This window comes from Elephas maximus, chromosome 1 (genome assembly GCF_024166365.1).
Source record: "Elephas maximus indicus isolate mEleMax1 chromosome 1, mEleMax1 primary haplotype, whole genome shotgun sequence".
Lineage (NCBI taxonomy): Eukaryota > Metazoa > Chordata > Mammalia > Proboscidea > Elephantidae > Elephas > Elephas maximus.
In genome coordinates, this window is record NC_064819.1 from 1,637,107 (window position 1) to 1,656,144 (window position 19,038).

A 19,038-nucleotide genomic window follows, 5' to 3' on the forward strand; every position below is an offset into this window, starting at 1 on the left:
TAGTTCATACATTCCAGGTTCTGATTATTAATGGCTTTTTGCAGCTGTTTCTTCTCATTTTGAGTCATGCCACATCAGCAAATGAAGGTCCCAAAAGCTTTACTCCATCCATGTCATTGAGGTCAACGCTACTTTGAGGAGGCAGCTCTTCCCCAATCATCTTTTGAGTGTCTTGCAACTTGGGGGGCTCATCTTCCAGCACTATATCAGACAATGTTCCACTGCTGTTCATAAGGTTTTCACTGGCTAATACTTTTCAGAAATAGACCGCCTGGTCCTCCTTCCTAGTCTGTCTTGGTCGGGAAGCTCAGCTGAAACCTGTCCTCCATGGGTGACCCTTCTGGTATCTGAATACCGGTGGCGTAGCTTTCAGCATCACAGCAACATGCAAGCCCCCACAGTACGACAAACTGACAGACACGTGGGGGGAACTAGTCAGAGATGTTATTATAAGACATTTAAGAAAATCCACAAGGAAGAAAATGGAGGAAAAAAAAATTCTACCAGACAAAAATTTGTGAAGGCAATTTATGGGTGACTTCATCCTTCTGGAAACCCTGGTGGCATAGTGGTTAAGAGTTACAGCTGCTAACCAAAATGCCACCAGTTCAAATCTACCAGGTGCTCCTTGGAAACTTTATGGGGCAGTTCTACTCTGTCCTATAGGGTCACTATGAGTCGGAATCCACACGACGGTAGTGGGTTTGGTGTTGGGGGTTCATTCTTCTATTGAAACTAGAAGTATTTGGTCAAAATTACACTCTATCCTTCTGTTAGTCACAGTGTTGTTTATACTTACTACCATGCAAGCCAGTTTATTACTAGTATGGACATGAACATTAAAAATAGAATGAGCTGCGCTCTAAAATGTGGCTTTTTACAACGTATTTCCGTAACATTCTTCTAGATATTTTTCTTTATTTGGGGGGGGGGTGGAAGGGGATAAAATGGAGAGTGAGGAGAACATCCATGAATGAAAACTAGTTAAAGTTCTGTGCACACTCTTTTTTCCTTCTCAACACAATTTCTCTAAAAGAATGGAAAACTCTAACACAGAACAAGAAGAATTACTTACATGAATGTAGGTCTAGGGACTGGTTGCTGTTTCCAGTCAAGTGGGAGACAGAGCAGGTTACAGTAGACACGTTGCCCTCCTCCCAGCGGCACGTGCTCTGGACAGACACTGTACCATTTCTCTGATTTTTTTCCTCAGTGACGCAGTCCCCCTCTGGGGTCCAGGAGATCTGTGCAGCTGGCTTCCCCGCAACTGCCTTGCACACCACAGTTCCATTCTCAGTTAAATGCATGGTAGTCTCGGGGGGCACTGCAGAGATGTAAGGGAAAAACAAGAGCTTCAGGCTTAACATAAGCAATATGGAATTTAGAGAGACATTTGACTCAGTCCCGAATCTGGTTATCTGAAATACCACCACACATCATGTTCCGTACCTAACACTTGGAGGTGGTAGCCATGATGGAAATTCCCATTCGATGTTGCCATTTCACACGTGTAATTCCCATCATGAGTGATGGCCACTGGATCAATGTGAAGGGAAAAATTCTGGTTAGCTCTGGAGGCCCAGGTTATTCTCTTGTCAGTACAGTTGGTTTCCACGGTCGCGTTTTTATCTTCCCTGTAGGCTTTAGTGCAGGAAGTGTTGTCTCTGAAGATAATTTTCCATGTTACTCCAATCAGAGTTTCCAGTGGGACAGGAGGGCAGGCGAGCATGGCCTTTGTACCCACCAGTACAGACCGCCGCGTGTTCACTGCACACACACAAAGAGAGTGATTTTTTTTTTAAAAAAAAGCTTGACAAAGAAAACCCTGTGTTAAATTCTGGTGGCAGTCTTATTCCAGAAATAGTAGACTTAGATGATAAATTAAACATTCATAAAATGTATATATTAAATAAAATTTGAAGATCAACCAATTTTCCCCTGTATTACATCTTATTACAAAAACAATGAAATTTTCTAAAATTCTTTCAAAATTAACTCAAGAGTTTTGATATCTTTAGAACAGACAAAATGAGAAAACAGAATTATAAATGAAGTAATGGCGGTAGTATAGGACAGAGTAGAACTGCCCCATAGGGTTTCCAAGGCTGTAATCTTTATGGAAACAGATTGCTACATCTTTCTCCCATAGAGTGGCTGGTGGGTTCCAACCACTGACCTTCCAGTTAGCAGCAGAGTGTTTAACTACTGTGCTACCAGGACTCCTTAGGAAAAGACAAAGTGTCTTAACTCTCCTCAGGAAATAAAATGGCCTAATTAATGATGTGTTTATCTCCTCCTAAATTTTGATGAGAAGAAAAAATTACAAACATCAGAACTAAGGGTCTGTCCCTAAGGATGGCACTTCAGCCAAACATAAGGTGGCAAGTAAGTGGTACCTCATTAAAAATAAGTAGGATGGAGCACTGAGGTTGAACCAGCTAGAATTTTTTTTGGTATATTTTCTATTTGGAGAATCACAAAGTCAGTGAAGTCAACTGATACTAATATAATCTGTGATTTCACCAGTTGAGCCGTGCCCTGAAAATGAAAAATGATGACGTCTAGTAGTGAGAGATGCCTAGAAATACTTGTTTCTAGCCGCTTCCTTAAGAAGTTGTCTGTAAAATGGATTTTACCGCGTATGCGGGATGTTATCAAACATGGCCTTTAGGTGGGTCTCCCTCCCTTCCTATTCAGGCACACATAAACTCCAAGACAGTTCAGCTGTGAACTTTGTTCACAGACTTTATTTCCATCTGTCCAACCTAGTTATAGGAATTAAATATAGAAGTTAACCTATTTTGTCTACCTGTTAAGGTAAAAAATTAAGCCCTGTAACCTACAAGCATCTACCAGCATAGAATCTTATGCTTTCCCATAAACTGACATAAGGCAGTCCTTGACTGATACGAGTTTACTGAGAAGTGATTAGTTCAACCAAGTACAACTCGCCTGCTAACAGAGGTTTCAGCGATTTCATCCCTTTAACTTGAGCAGAACCAGCTGTAGACGGCAAGGCAAAATTTTTATGTGGATGAGACTTGTTTTTGCTAAACTCTGCATTTCACATCTTTCCTGTTTTGGTGTCACCTGCCTCTTCTGTGGCAGCCAAGACTACGAATTTCACTGCCAAACAAGGTCACATAACTAGATAAAGGAAGAGGTAAGATTTTAATTCAGATCTGGGGGGGCAGGTAAATCCATGCTGTTTCGACCACTTCAGGTGTATCCCCTTACAGAGAGAACCTCCAATTTGACAAAGGCTTAAAACAAACAAACAAACCCATTGCCGTTGAGTCAATTCTGACTCACAGCGACCCTATAGGACATAGTAGAGCTGCCCCACAGGGCTTCCAAGGAGTGGCTGGTGGATTTGAACTGCCACCCTTTTGGTTAGCAGCTGAACACTTAACCACTGCACCACCAGGGCCCTGAGAAAGGCTTAGAGGCACGTAAAAACCTGGCTCGTTTGAACTGTTAGAGGTTGGGTCATTCAGGGTCCCTCGGACCACCACACTTAGATCGTCATATTCTTCTATTAGGCACAAGGCTGGTCCGCAGACCAGGCCATCAGCTATAGTTTCTGAAGAAGTTCAGTACTCCTTGACCTCACTGCTGGCCTCTAGATAAAGAAGCACCTTACCTTCCGAGGGAGGTGTCGAGTTGCTGTTCACCGGCTGCTTTCCATGTGCAGGGGAACTAACTGTTGAATCTAGAAAATATTCAGAGAAGAGTAAATGAAACCAATTTTATGTACTCAAATGAAGCAGGAGCACTTGTTTCTCCCACTTATTCAAAATGACAGTAAATCAGTTAACCATAACTAAAATGACACAAAAATTGGTACAAAACAGAAATCAGAAATTATGCCTTCGTTGGGGGAAAAAAAAGACACGTTAACATTTTTTTAACTACATTTATAAGCTACTAATCAATGATTTTCCCCTCTTTTGCACAAGGAACTCCTGCCTCAACGAACATCCCCAGCCAATGAGCTGGTCCAGCTTGGGCACCTTGCATGAGCTGGGTCAATGATAGTCCTTTTCTCAGATGCCATCCCCTGATTAAAGTTTTTTGGTGCAGTGGGGGGCACCGCACCCAGCTGGACAAATCGGAGCCCTTTCTCGAGAATTTTGGAACTGGAGTTAAGAAGAAGAGTCAATCTCTCTCCTGTCTCCATTTGTCCTACCTTGTGGGAGAAAAAGAGATGAGGATTGAAGCAGAAATGAAAAGAGGCGCAGAGATGAGAGTCTTCTTCTAATTCAAGTCTCAAATTTCACAGTTCCTAGCTTTACTTCCCTTGGGTTCTTTTTTTTTTTTTTTTTTAATTTTTATTGTGCTTTAAGTCAAAGTTTACAAATCAAGTCAGACTTTCATACAAAAATTTATAAACACCTTGCTATATACTCCTAGTTGCTTTCCCACCTTGGGTTCTTAAAATCAAAGTAGTGCTAATCTATTTGAAACTTGATTTTTGAAAAACTGCTGTTTTAGAGTTTAAAAAAAAGAACTACTCTAATGACTTAAACATGTTGCTATCAAGTCAATTGCAATTTATAGCAACCCTAATTTTTTTTTTTTTTTTTTTACAGGACAGAGGAGAACTGCCTCATAGGGTTTCCAAATAGCAGCTGGTGGATTCTAACTGCCAACCTTTTGGTTAGCAGCTGAGCTCCTAACCACTGTGCCACAAGGGCTCCCATAAGGGCCTAACAAAGTTCTTTCTCTGGGTTTACAACACCATTTATGAACCTTAAGCTTATAAAAATATACCCCTATTCTAATTTTGTACCCATTCTATCCCAGTAAGAAATAAGTAAGAAAAATCAATAAAGGTCTTAAAGTACGAGCAGTAAACAAGGCCCCTGAAATAATCTGGCTTTTCCCAGCAGCTAAATGTTATCGTCTTGGGCTGAAAAAAAAAAAAAAATTTTTTTTTTTTTTTTAGGGCTGAAGGTGAGGCAAAAATGAGATTCTAACTATTAAGTTTAGCTCAAGACTGGGCTCAAGAATCCATTGCAAGGCAGCTACGAAATCACAGCTGACCCCAAAGGGTTCACTGAGATTAAGCTACATCTTAGATATTCTAGATCCCAAACCTCTAAGAGGAGTCCTTAAGTGGTGCAAACAGTGAAGTGCGCAACTGCTAGTCGAAATGTTGGCAGTTCAAATCTACCCAGAGGTGACCCCGGAGACAGGCTTGGTGGTCTTCCAAAAGGTCAATTGCCTTGAAAGCCCTATGGAGTAGTTCTACTCTGTACACCTGGAGTCACCGTGAGTCAGAATCAACTTGACACTTAAAACAACAACTATGCTCTATAATCACATATAATAGTCCTTAGCCATTAAAGACCACTCCGACCAGCTACACCCAGCCCTCCCTGGGTCCTAAGATCTGTCAGATATTCCAATGACAAATTCATCACCAACCAAGACTGAGCGTTTGTAACAAATACTTGGGATGCTGTCGACGATATTGTTGTTTCAATTTGGAACCATCAAGGGAAAATTTAAAGTTTTATTGAGAATAAAGTAAGGTGAAATAGGGGCGCTGGAAGAGACAGAGCAGGGGCAGGCAAACTTTTTCTGTGAATAGCCAAATAGTAGACATTTGAGCCCTCATGGCCCCTAAGGTCTCTACCACAAAAATTAATTCTCTCACTGTGACATGAAAGCAGCCGCAGGCAATACATAAACAAATGGGCGTATCTCTGTTTCAATAAAACTTCTATTTACAAAAACAGGCCGCTGGCCAGATTGTGCCCATGGGCTGTAGTTTGCTGACTCTTGATTTCAATTACGATGCTTTGTTTGTTTGAATTTCTCGCATTTATACCAATTAAAAGGAGCCCGGTGACACAGTGGCTAAGCCCTCAGTTGCTGAACGAAAGGTCAGCAGTTTGAACTCACTAGCCACTCCTCAGGAGAAAGTTGTGGCAGTCTGCTTTTACAAAGATTTACAGCCTTTGGAACCCTATGGGAAAAGTTCTACCGTCCATTTAGGGTCACTGAGTCGGAATCCAGTCAATGGTGATGGGTTTGGTTGGTTTCATATCAATTAAAAATAAAAACAACAATCTTCCATTGGGTATTCTATTTTCTTCCACTTGGCTTGCCTTTTAAAAATCAAACCTCCAGTGGCAACTCCAATTTTGCCTCAATTTAAATAAATGTCCTATTCTATTCTTGCAATAAGTGTTGACTCTTTTCTCCCTCTCTGCCTCCCTCCCTCCTTCCTCTCTTCCCTTCCTCACTGCCTTTCTCTCCCTACCTTAAGGGAAGTGTGGCAAGCATTGAGGGCACCCAACGGGATTCGGATGAACAAGAAAACCACAGTGAGCCCACCCGCCCCCTCCATCCAGTGGTATTGTCTGGTGCCCAGAAGACAGCAGCCATGATGGACAGAGATTACTCCAGCACAGGAGAGCCTTCCCTTGTGGGCATTTCTGCCTCTGCAGCCCTGAACGCCAACCCTTCACAACATGTTCTGTCTATTACCCATTAGGCTCCCTATTTCCATTGAGTTGTTCGCAATGGAAAGTTAGAAGATTCCACCTTAATGCCTTTAAAGGGATATTTAGAGGCTTTTCTCCTGTCCTTTGAGTTTTACTTCATATGTCCTATCAAAATTGCAACTTTTAGTGACAAAGTAAATGATTTTCATGATCTGTTTAGGCGTTGCCGTTTCAGTGGAAGATTTGCTATTTAAAAAAACCAAACAACGAAACTCAGTGCCGTTGAGTCAGTTCTGACTCATAGCGACCCTATATAGGCCTCACTGATTCTCATCACAGGTAACTAAATCCACTTCCCAGTACTTGGGATTCTGTTAGAAGAACCTGGTCTTGATTAAGTGGTCTCTTCATAGTTGACTTGAAGGGAATCGTTAAGTATTTTGAGTATCAATAATCTCCTAGGGGCTGTAGTGAAAAAAAGACCTTCTGCTTAATGAAGGCATTCCAGTGAGTCCAGGCCATGGAGAAATGTACCTCTCCAACCAGACACCAAATTCTCCTACAATCAAGCCAGATCCAACTGCTTCCAAAGAATACTCTGAACAGGTAAGTCAGTAAAACCATCCCTGCCACATCCCACACCAGAGAGGAAACCCACAAGCTAGAATGTATTCTTAAGTTTCAAAAATGATTGTTTTGGGAAGTGCAAAAAATAAATTATGCTTTCCTTCACAAATTTAACTCGGAATATTTTCATAATATTGACTAAGGTTCTTCAAGCTTAGTTAATTGCTAATACAGTGAAACCTGTGTGAGTCAGAACTCGACGGGACGGCCTTGTTTTTCCAGGTCTCGTAAGTTTTCCACCTTTGATAGGGTACGGTCTTACCACTCTTCTAAAGCTCTCTATTAGTGGAAAATATTTGAGTTTTCCTTTTCTGAAGGTTTCCGCCTTACACAGGGTCTGGCTTTCGCAGGTTTTACTGTTTGTGAGTCCTTTGCTTTTCATTACCTTATGGCATCTAGTTGCCATAGGACGCCTATTTCATATTATGTGTCGTGTCTTCAAGAGCCCCTGGGCGGTGCAAACAAGTAATGTGCTCAGAGGCTAACCAAAAGGTTGGAGGTTCGAGTCCTCCCAGAGGTACCTTGGAAGAAAGGTCTGATGGTCTATTTTTGAAAAAAAAAATTGGCCATTGAAACCCCTAGAAAGCACAGGGTGAATGGAACTGATGGCAAGTAGTTTATTATGTCTTTGTGGGGAACAGGAATCATCTTTCTCTTCAAGTCTTCCTTGAGGCTTTATATACACCCAAATAATGCAACAAACATTTAAAGCTGCTGATGAAGTGTCCTGTAATTCCTTTGTACGAAACTGAATTTTCTTTTAAGTTTAGAAAGATTATAGTTTTACATTGCTAACATCAGGAGTCTCATTTAACTCTTTGACAACGTGCATATATATGATGAAACAAATGTGAATTGTGTTTTTTTAAATATACAGTAGCAAAGTAACTTAATTACTCATGAATGTCCCCCATTCCTGAGATTTACAGTTTTCGTAGTTATTTTACTTATATTTTTCTGTTGCTGACCTGACATCTAATTACATTTCTAGATGTTCATTAATTGAGTATAATTAGAAAGGATGTTTATTGATTCAGAGAATTGCATTTTGAGATGATCGTAATTATTTTTCATTAAATGCTCAGTTAACAAGAAAAAAAATTTTAATGAAAACGCTAAATAAAAATTTGGAAGATAGGGTTATGTCTTAGTCATCTAGTGCTGCTGCTATAACAGAAAAACTACAAGTGGTGACTTTAACCAAGAGAAATTTATCCTCTCAGAGTTCAGGAGGCTTGTCGTTGTCGTTGTGCGCTGCTGAGCAGGTTCCAACTCATAGTGAACCTGTAGGACAGTGTCGAACTGCCCTATAGGGTTTCTAAGGAGCCGCTGGTGAATTCAAGCTGCTGACCTTTTGGTTAGCAGCCAGGCTGTTAACCACTGCACCACCAGGGCTCCTTTTAGGAGGCTAAAAGCCTGAATACAGTGCGCCAGCTCCGGTGGAAAGGTTTCTGTTTTTGTCGGTCCTGGAGGAAGTCCCTGTCAATCAGTCTTCCACGGGTTAGCAGTTTCTCAACTCAGGGACTCTGGTTCCAAAGGATGCATTCCACTCCTAGCTCTCCTTTCTTGGGGGTAGGAGGTCCCCCTGTCTCTCTGCTCGCTTCTCTCTTTTATATCTCAAAAGAGATTGACTCAAGATACAACCTAATCTTGTAGATTGAGTCCTGCCTCATTAACATAACTCCCTCTAACCTTGTCTTTTTAACATCATAGAGGTGGGATTTACAAAAGCCAAACCAAACCAAAACCGTTGCTGTCTAGTCAATTCTGATTCACTGCAACCCTATAAGACAGAGCAGAACTGCCCCATAGAGTTCCCAAGGAGTGCCTGGTGGATTTGAACTGCCAGCCTTTTGGTTAGCAGCTGTAGCACTTAACCACTACGCCCCCAGGGTTTCCATGGAAAATCACATCAGATGACAAAATGGTGGACGATCACACAATACTGGGAATCGTGGCCTAGCCAATTTGACACACACTTTTGGGGGACACGATTCAATCCATAATAAGTTAGGTGGGGGGGTACAAAAAATAAACTACTTAAGACCTGCTTTTAAAAATGTTATCTAGAGTAATAACATATTTTTCAAAAATTGAATGAAAAATTTTCTTTGGACATACCACAGGCTTGTTTAGTGACCATATTCTTGAAATAGGTGCCAAAGAAGCACAGAAATCATTTCAGAGTAAAAAAATGTATCAATGCTTTTAAACGCAATAAATATTATTGCAACAACCATCTACAAATACATTTTACAATCCAGAATCCTAAAATGTAAAAACAATATGAGCACAGCACTCTCCTGTTAGAATTATGATTGAAAGAGAGGCATTACCCAAAGTACTGTTGTCCTTTCGCTGCATTACTGAGTTGCTTGGTGAAACAGGATCCCCCGCTCCCAAAATTATGCATTCTGAAAAATGTATGGGTAGAGAAAAGGATACACATTAGTGGATATAACTCCTGGTGAACACTACCTTTTTTTCACCTTCTTCAGGGAATTTATGAATTGCAGTCACCAATGAAAATACCAATTACTACAGCCAGCCACAAGTCAGCAACACTTACCATCACTATGAACTTCTGACCTGCTCTTCCTGCCTGTCTTGGCATACCCCTACTGGAGGCCCAGTGTGCCTCTCCCCACTCTCTAGTCATCTGTTTAAGTCAGAGTATTCCTTCTCCCAGGTTTATCTGCAACCAATCAATCTCCATTCACGGTAGAAAGGATTTTACTAACTATTACGGACTTTTCAGGCATCATTGAATAGATGGAAAAAGTTTAGTGGCAAGGTGCTGATTGGATGTTGGTATGAAACAAGAAGGGATTTTCCCAAGCATTGTTGAAACCATTTCATACAGACAAGCCTAAACCAACCAAACGCATTGCTGTCAAGTCGATTCTGCCTCATAGCGACACCGCAGGACAGAGTAGAACTGTCCCATAGGGTTTCCAAGGCTGTAAACCTTTACAGACGCAGACCACCACATCTTTCTCCAGCAGAGCAGCTGATGGGTTCAAACTGCCAACCTTTCAGTCAGCAGCCAAGCACTTCAACCGCTGCACCACCAGGGGCTTCTCTGATAGAGATAACTGCCTATTAAGTTCACCCCAAATAACTGGAAATTAAATACTTTTCTAAGTAACACTTTGGTCAAAGAAGAAATCCTTAATGAAATTAGAAACTACTTTACGCTGGATGGTGATTAAAATACAACACGATCGAAATCCGTGCTATCAGCTAAAGCAATGCTTCGACAGAAATTAATAGCTTTCAGTGTTAATTACAAAGGAAATAAATGTCTGTAATCCATCTCCAGTAACTAAAAAAGGGGGGGGGAGGAAATAATAAAAGTAACAGCAGAAATCAACAAAATAGAAAATAAACAATGTAAAATACTAACAAATCAAAAGCTGGATGTTTGAAAAGATCATCAAAATTTATAAACACATAACTAGGCTGATCAAGAAAAAGAGAGAGAGAATAAAAATCCCGAATATCTGGAATAGGAAACCCTGGTGGGGCAGCAGTTTAGAGCTACAGCTGCTAACTAAAAGGTCAGCAGTTCGGAACCTTTGGGGCAGTTCTACTCTGTCCTTTAGGGTAGCTATGAGTCAGAATCAACTCGATGACAACGGGTTTTTTTAATATCAGGAATAAAAAAGGGAACATTAATATGGACACTATGTTCATGAAAGGAATAATAAGAGGATATTATTAACAATTTTATTTTTATGTCCATGAAACTGAATAGTTTAGATAAAACAAATTCCTTAAAAGACACAGCTTTTAAAGCTCATTCGATATGAAACAGATAACCCGAAAAGGCTTATACACATTAAAGAAATTGAATTTGTTGATTAAAAAGAAAAAAGCTACATTGCCAAATTTAACCATTTAAAAAAGAAGTAATACCAATTCTACATAATACTCTTTCAGAAAACAGACAAGGAGTGAACACTTTCCAATGTGTTTTATGACGGTAGAATTATCCTTACACCAAGACCATGTGAACATATTACAAATATGAAAAATGACAGATCAACAACCCTCATGAACATAAGAAACAAAATTATTAACAAAATAACTTGCAAATCAAATCTAGCAATATATAAAAAGATAGTAAAACATGATCATATAAGGTTTATCTCAGAAATACAGATTTAACACTCAAAAATCATTTGGTGAATTTCACCGTATTAACAGAATAAAGGAGAAAAACATGATTATTTCAGTACATGTAGAAAAAACAAGATTTGACAAGATTTAACGTCCATTCATGATTTAAAATATTTTTTATATATATATACACTTGTGTGTGTGTGTGTGTGTGTGTGTGTGATAACTTTGAAAACTGTTAAAGGGCATCTGTGAAAACCCTACAGCTAAGATAATATTTAACGATGAAATATTTCCCCTCTAATGTCAGGAACCAAGCAAGAATGCCCATTCTCAGTACTTCTACCCAACTTTGTACTAGGGGTCCAAATCATTGCAATAAAGGAAAAAAAAAAAAAGGGCATAAAGATGAGAAAAAAAAGACATAAAACTGCCTCTTTTTGTAGATGACATGATTGTTGGAATTCTGTAAAATGACCACGAGCACTCATTGAATTTAGCAACGTTGTAGAATAAAATGATTCAAAGATAAATATATATATATACACACATATATATTCTGTATATCTAAACAAAAAAAAAATATGCACATATATATTTTGTATATCAGCAGCAAATAATTAGAAAATAAAGCTTTAAAAATCAATTCCATATATAATAGGGTTAAAAAAGAACCAAATACTTAGCAATAAATTTAACAAACTGTGCATAAGATCTATACACTGAAAAGTGCACAGCATTGCTGAGATAAGGAAAACCTATATAGATGGACAGAAATACCATGTTCTTGGGTTGAAAGCCTCAATATTACTAAGATGTCAATTTTCTCCAAATTGATCTATAAATTAAACATAATCTAATCAAAATCAGTCATCTTTTCTGTGGAAATTGGGAAGCTGATTCTAAAATTTACCTGTAAATGCAAAAAACCTAGAATAGCCAAAACAATTAAAAAAATAATAATAATCTGCCTAATTTCAACCTACACTAACCAGGACTGTCTGGTATTGGCTAAACAATAGACATATAAATCAATGGAACAGAATAGAGAATACAGAAACCCACACATATACGGGCAACTGATTTTCAACAAAGATGCTAAGGCAATTGAATGTGGGAAAAAGGTATTTTTAGTAACTGCTGATGGAAAACCTGAATATCAATATACAAAATAAATAAATAAATAAAAAGAACCTCAATCCTTACCTCACACTACATACAAAAAAATTACCTTAAGTTGTATTATTGGCCTAAATATAAAAGCTAAAACTATAATACTCCTAGAAGAAAACTTAAAACAATCTCTGTGACTTTGACATATACAAAGATTACTTAGGACACAAAAAGAACAAACTATAAAGGAAAAATTTGATAAACTGGACATTATCAAAATCAAAAACTTCTGCTCTTTGAAAGCTATCATTTAGAAAATGAAAAGACAAACCACAGAATAGGAGAAAATATTTGCAATGCCTGTATCTGACAAAGGGATGCAGAATATATAAAGAACAGTTACAATTCAATACTTAAAACATCAACAGGAAACTAGGCAAATTATTTGAGCTGACACTGCCCACAAAAAAGATATACAGGTGGCCAATTAGCAAGTGAAAAGATATTCAACATTATCAATCATCGAGAAAATACAAATTAAAAACACAATGATATGGGCATTTAGGTTGTTTCCACCTTGTGGCTATTGTGAATAGTGCTGCAGTGAACACGGATGTACGAGTCTCTGAGTCTCTGCTTTTAAGTTTTGTGGGTATATACCTAGGATTGGAAAAAAAAACACAATGAGATAATGGTTATACCTACAAAAATGGCTGAAATTAAAAAGATTGAGAATACCAAGTACTGGCAAGGGTGTGGAGAAACTGAAACTCTCATACTTAATTCATGAGTGTATGATTTAAAAATTGCATAACTACTTTAGCTATATAACTGTATATTTGGGAGTGTTTTCCCCAAAGTCAACCATATCCTACCATACAACACAGCCATTCCACCAATAGATACTTACCTATAAGAAATGAAAATATACGTCCACACAGACTTGTACATGAATAGCAGCTTTATTCGCAATAGAAACAGATCACATGTCCATCAACTGGTAAATGCATAAATTATACACACAATGGAATACTACTCAGCAATGAAAAGAACACACAACATTGATACCAAAATCATTCCATTGACATTTAAGACCCATCAATTGGCCTCAACCCACCTGGACCAAAGTTAATGAAGAACACGAAAGATACAAGGTAATTATGAGCCCAAGAGACAGAAAGGGCCACATAAACTAGAGACCACATCACCCTGAGAGCAGAAGAACTAGAAGAGCTAGATGGTGCCCAGCTACAACCGATGACTGCCCTGAAAGGGAACACAACAGAGAAACCCTGAGGGAGCAGGAGAGCAGTGAGATGCAGACTTCAGATTCTCATAAAAAGACCAGACTTAATGGTCTGACCAAGACTAGAAGGACCCCGGTGGTCATGGCCCCCAGACCTTCTCTTAGCCCAAGACAGGAACCATTCCCAGACAGGGATTGGACTGGACTATGGGATAGGGAATGATACTTCCGAAGAGTCGGTCTCTCGGATCAAGTAGACAAATGAGACTATGTGGGCAGCTCCTGTCTGGAGGGGAGATGAGAGGACAGAGGGGGTCAGAAGCTGGCCGAATGGACACGAAAATAGAGAGTGGAAAGGAGTGTGCTGTCTCATTGGGGAAGAGCAATCAGGAGTATATAGGTGTGTATAAATTTTTGTATGAGAGGCTGACTTGATCTGTAAGCTTTCACTTAAAGCACGATAAAAAAAAAAAAAAAAATCATTCCATTGAGTGAAGCAAGACTGACCCAGAAGAGTATATAGTCCATGATTCCATTTACAGGAAACGTTAACTAATCTACGGCGGCAAAAAGCCAGTCACTGGTTTCCTGCGGATGGGGATAAAGGCAGGGATGGCCTGCAAAGATTCACGAGGAATATTTTGGAAGTGATCGGACTGTTTTGTATCTTGTTTGTGGTAGTGATTCACAAGTGTATATAACTGTCAAAACTCATTAAACCGTACTTTTGAAGTGGATGCAGTTAATTGCACTTAAATTATCCATCAACGAAGTTGAAGAAGATAATCAAACATAGTATCAGAAACATCAGATTTTAATACACATAACATTAGAAAATCCAGCCACACAAATCAATATAAAACAAAACACAAACAAAAAACCCATGACACTAAATATAACTTTTTAAAAATAATTTTTATTGTGCTTTAAGTGAAAGTTTACAAATCAAGTCAGTTTCTCACACAAAAACCCATATACACCTTGCTACGCACTCCCAATTACTCCCCCCCTAATGAGACAGCCCGCTCTCTCCCTCCACTCTCTCTTTTCGTGTCCTTTTCGCCAGCTTCTAACCCCCTCCACCCTCTCATCTCCCCTCCAGGCAGGAGATGCCAACATAGTCTCAAGTGTCCACCTGATCCAAGAAGCTCACTCCTCACCAGCATCCCTCTCCAACCCACTGTCCAGTCCAATCCATGTCTGAAGCGTTGGCTTCGGGAATGGTTCCTGTCCTGGGCCAACAGAAGTTCTGGGGGCCATGACCACCGGGATCCTTCTAATCTTAGTCAGACCATTAAGTCTGGTCTTATGAGAATTTGGGGTCTGCATCCCACTGCTCTCCTGCTCCCTCAGGGGTTCTCTGTTGTGTTCCCTGTCAGGGCAGTCATCGGTTGTAGCCAGGCACCATCTAGTTCTTCTGGTCTCAGGGTGATGTAGTCTCTGGTTTATGTGGCCCTTTCTGCCTCTTGGGCTCATAATCGCCTTGTGTCCTTGATGTCCTTCATTCTCCTTTGATCCAGGTGGGTTGAGACCAATCGATGCATCTTAGATGGCTGCTTGCTAGCGTTTAAGACCCCAGATGCCACTCTTCAAAGTGGGATGCAGAAAGTTTTCTTAATAGATTTTATTATGCCAATTGACTTAGATGTCCCCTGAAACCATGGTCCCCAGGCCCCTGCCCCTGCTATGCTGGCCTTCAAAGCATTCAGTTTATTCAGGAAACTTCTTTGCTTTTGGTTTAGTCCAATTGTGCTGACCTCCCCTGTATTGTGTGCTGTCTTTCCCTTCACCTTAAGTAGTTCTTATCTACTATCTAATTACTGAATGCCCCTCTCCCACCCTGCCTCCCTCCCCACCTTGTAACCACAAAAGAATGTTTTCTTCTCAGTTGAAACTATTTCTCAAGTTCTTATAATGGTGGTCTTATACAATATTTGTCCTTTTGCAACTGACTAATTTCACTCAGCATAATGTCTTCCAGTGTCCTCCATGTTTAAATATAACTTTTTTTTTTTAAAAAGCTCTTCCATCTAAGGCAAAATCATGAGTAGAAGTAAGATTGTGTTGTGATCTTACTGTTATTGAAACCTCTTACTCACTTTAAGCACCAGAATTTTCCTTCCCCAAATCCTCACTGTCATATGCCTGAGCAAGCATCCGCCACCCACACAACAGACCGGGCCCAGGCATGACTGTGCAAAGCCATACTTCACGAAGACTTCCTCCAGTGACAAAAAAGGGCTCTCAGAGACAGCCCGTCGTTTTCCTGAGATGCTGAACTCTTGTTATTTATTGTAAAATGCTACACTCTGCTAAAAAGACATAAAAACTTAGAGATAGCCATTTCCCAACAAAAAACCCTGATTCAGTAACTGTTATTAACCAAAATAGAGCATGGGTTATATCATACTTAAAAACAAGACTGGAACCATTCCCAAAGCTAACTCTTCAGACAGGGATTGGGCTGGAATATAAGATAGAAAGTGACTGCTGAGAAGTGAGCTTCTTGGCTCAAGTAGACACATGAGACTATGTGGGCAGCTCCTGTCTGGAGGGGAGATGAGAGGGCAGAGGAGGACAGGAGCTGGCTGAACGGACACGAAAATAGAAGGTGGAGAGAAGTGTGCTGTCTCATTAGGGGAGATCCACCAGGAGTATATAGCAAGGTGTATATAAATTTTTGTATGAGGGACTGACTTGAAGTATAAACATTCACTTAAAGCACAATAAAAATTTTTTTTAAATAGTGTGTATACATATAATATAGTTGCTAAGATGTATTTATTGTTTCTAATGTATAGGGATGAGAAACAAAAAAGTTAAAAATTACCTACCCTTTCCTTGATTTCCAGGTCTTTTGGGAGAATACAAAACACAGCAGTAAGGAGTCTCGTAACATGAATTTTAAACTAAAGAACCTTTAACCTGGGGCAAAACTGTAGACTAAAAAAATTGGCTATAATAAGATGACCATACAGCTGCAAAAGAGACTACGTGGAATGGTTTCCTTTGGCTTTTCTATTTACATTGCTCTACAAGATTTGCTGCAAAAGACCTCTTTAAAGTGTTAAAACGCAAAGATGTCACTTTGAGAACTAAGGTGCACCTGATCCAAGCCATGGTACTGTCAATCGCCTCATATGCATGCAAAAGCTGGAGAATGAATAAGAAGAATTGATGCATTTGAATTACAGTGTTGGCAAAGAGTATCGAATACACCACAGACTGCCAAAAGGCCAAACAAATCTGCCTTGGAAGAAGTACAGCCAGAATGCTTCTTAGAGTGAGGAGTTGAGCTTCGTCTCACGTACTTTGGATGTGTTATCAGGAGGGAGGGACCAATTCCTGGAGAAGGACATCATACTTGGTAAAGTAGAGGGTCAGTGAAAAAGAGGATGACCGTCAATGAGATGGACTGACACAGTGGCTGCAACAACGGGCTCAAGCACAACAACAATTGTGAGGACAGTGCAGGACTAGGCAGTGTTCCGTTCTGTTGTACATAAGGTCGCTATGAGTCAGGACTGACTCCATGGCACCTAACAACGACATGCTAGTATTTAGCTAGCCAGAAGTCATTCTTATGGCTTATTATGATCTTTACAGCTTGTCATCTTTATTGGTATTTATTTATGTAATTTACTACCTTTTAAAAAAGGGAAAGAGCACAAAGAAATATCGGTGAAAATACCCTGACATTTTACGTCAGGAACGCCCGATACTAGATTTCACTCTTCATTTGGTGTTTCAAGAGCTCAAACTCCAAAACTCTTCAGATTGTAACAAAAGCAGAGCTGAGCCGTTACAGAATAAGCAATGGCTGGAAAATACAGGGAATGTGAGCTTCTTTATTCTTACTCTGTTTCTTCTTCCCTGAACTTTTTTAGACAATTAAATGAGTTTATGTCTCTCCTCTGGAAAGCATGGACAATCTTTCTTACTTATTTACCAAGTGAGGAATAATTCAGGAATAACGCAAGGCATATTACACACTAAGGTATTAATTCAACCCAGTTGGCATTTAAGCAGTAGATTTCTCTTTCAGATTTAAGGTTTCGTTTAAAGCAAATGCAGTTTCTCGACTAAGATCTTAATCACACAGCGTCCAGGAAATTCAAACTACGTTGCCAGAGAAACCTTAATTTCACTACGCTAAGCACAAGACTTCCTTCTAATCATCAGTATGGTAAGTAAAGTCAAGACAGTACAGAAACTTTTACTATGAATCTCCTGGCTCAAGAAAGCTTAAAATATCAACCTTAACCTTTTAGCTAGTGAAATGTTTGTACTGCATTTCATAAAATAGCATACTGTGGATGTAGGTCAGATACAAATGTATATTTCGCAACAGTTTCTATAGTTATGAATGGATTCAAGTAAGAAGTTGTAGAATTCAACTGCCTCCTTTTCTAGAGGTCCTAAAAATGAGATGAATGGTCACCCATGTGTGTTAATTATAGTTCTGCCTCGAATGCAGTAGTTTTCACAGTGTGATCTGGGACTAGTAGACCATGACGGCCAGCTAGAAAGTCCATGAAGGAGGGAACTCAAACTTAAATTTTATTTTTGATATATAATTAAAAATCAGCATCACTTGTAGGTACAATTACTACAATTGTAGGTACAATTGAAAGCATCACCAGTTTCCCTCCAAACTTCTGTTATTTCTAAAATAGCCAAAAGGAATGGGTGGAAGAACAGACCCATGTGATCTTTTTCTCTGTTAGAGCTACCTGCAGAAAACCAAACCAAACCCATTGCTGTAGAGTTGATTCCGACTCATAGTGAACCTATACGACAGAGTAGAACTGCCCCACAGGGTTTCCAAGGAGTGGCTGGTGGATTCGAGCTGCTGGCCTTTTGGTTAGCAGCCAAATGCTGAACCACAGCACCACCAGGGCTCGGAAAACTTTCCCTGACTGGGAATCAAACTCAGGCTGCGGTGGTTAAAGTGCCAAATTCTAGCCAGTAGACCAGACTAGGAAACCCTGGTGGTGTAGTGGTTAAGTGCTACGGCTGCTGACCAAAATGTCAGCAGTTTGAATCCATCAGGTACTCCTTGGAAACTCTGTGGGGCAAGTCTACTCTATCCTACAGGGTCACTATGAGTCAGAATCAACTTGATGGCAACGGATTAGACCAGACTAATGCATTAATCTTATGATAAATATTGGGAGCAAAGACAATGTTTTCTTTGCTGCCTTCTAAGATAAGGCTCAAGTCTCTCACTAGTAGTTTTCATCCAGATGGCTCCTGGGTGACCACCTGCTGAGTAATTAAAGGAAAGGGCTGGTAGAGAGGGGATGGAAGCCATATAATATTCATTTATTCAAATATAATTCCTAGTTACTCAATAATTGTTCATCTACTTATCACGGAGATTTCAATTTAATAGGGACAACAGGCATTCATCAAATAATCAAAAAATTCTGTAAAACTGCAATATCAATAAATGGAAAGTACGGAAAATGTGCC

The 19,038-nt window shown here is 39.6% G+C and overlaps 1 protein-coding gene across 6 annotated transcripts in view; it reads right to left on the minus strand.

Moving 5' to 3' along the window:
- Positions 1-19,038, minus strand: part of CD200R1 (CD200 receptor 1) — a 108,874-nt gene that overhangs the window by 72,941 nt on the left and 16,895 nt on the right. For 2 of the 6 annotated variants that reach the window (XM_049876198.1, XM_049876180.1), the window contains exons 2-3: positions 9,419-9,496; positions 3,644-3,712 (exon numbers count right to left, since the gene is read on the minus strand). In XM_049876198.1, coding sequence (XP_049732155.1) covers positions 3,644-3,712; positions 9,419-9,496 — 147 coding nt within the window. Of the gene's footprint in view, positions 1-1,075; positions 1,325-1,449; positions 1,768-2,952; positions 3,148-3,643; positions 3,713-9,418; positions 9,497-19,038 lie in introns of those variants that run through there. The other 4 variants (XM_049876216.1, XM_049876171.1, XM_049876188.1 and 1 more) reach the window with 4 other exon arrangements.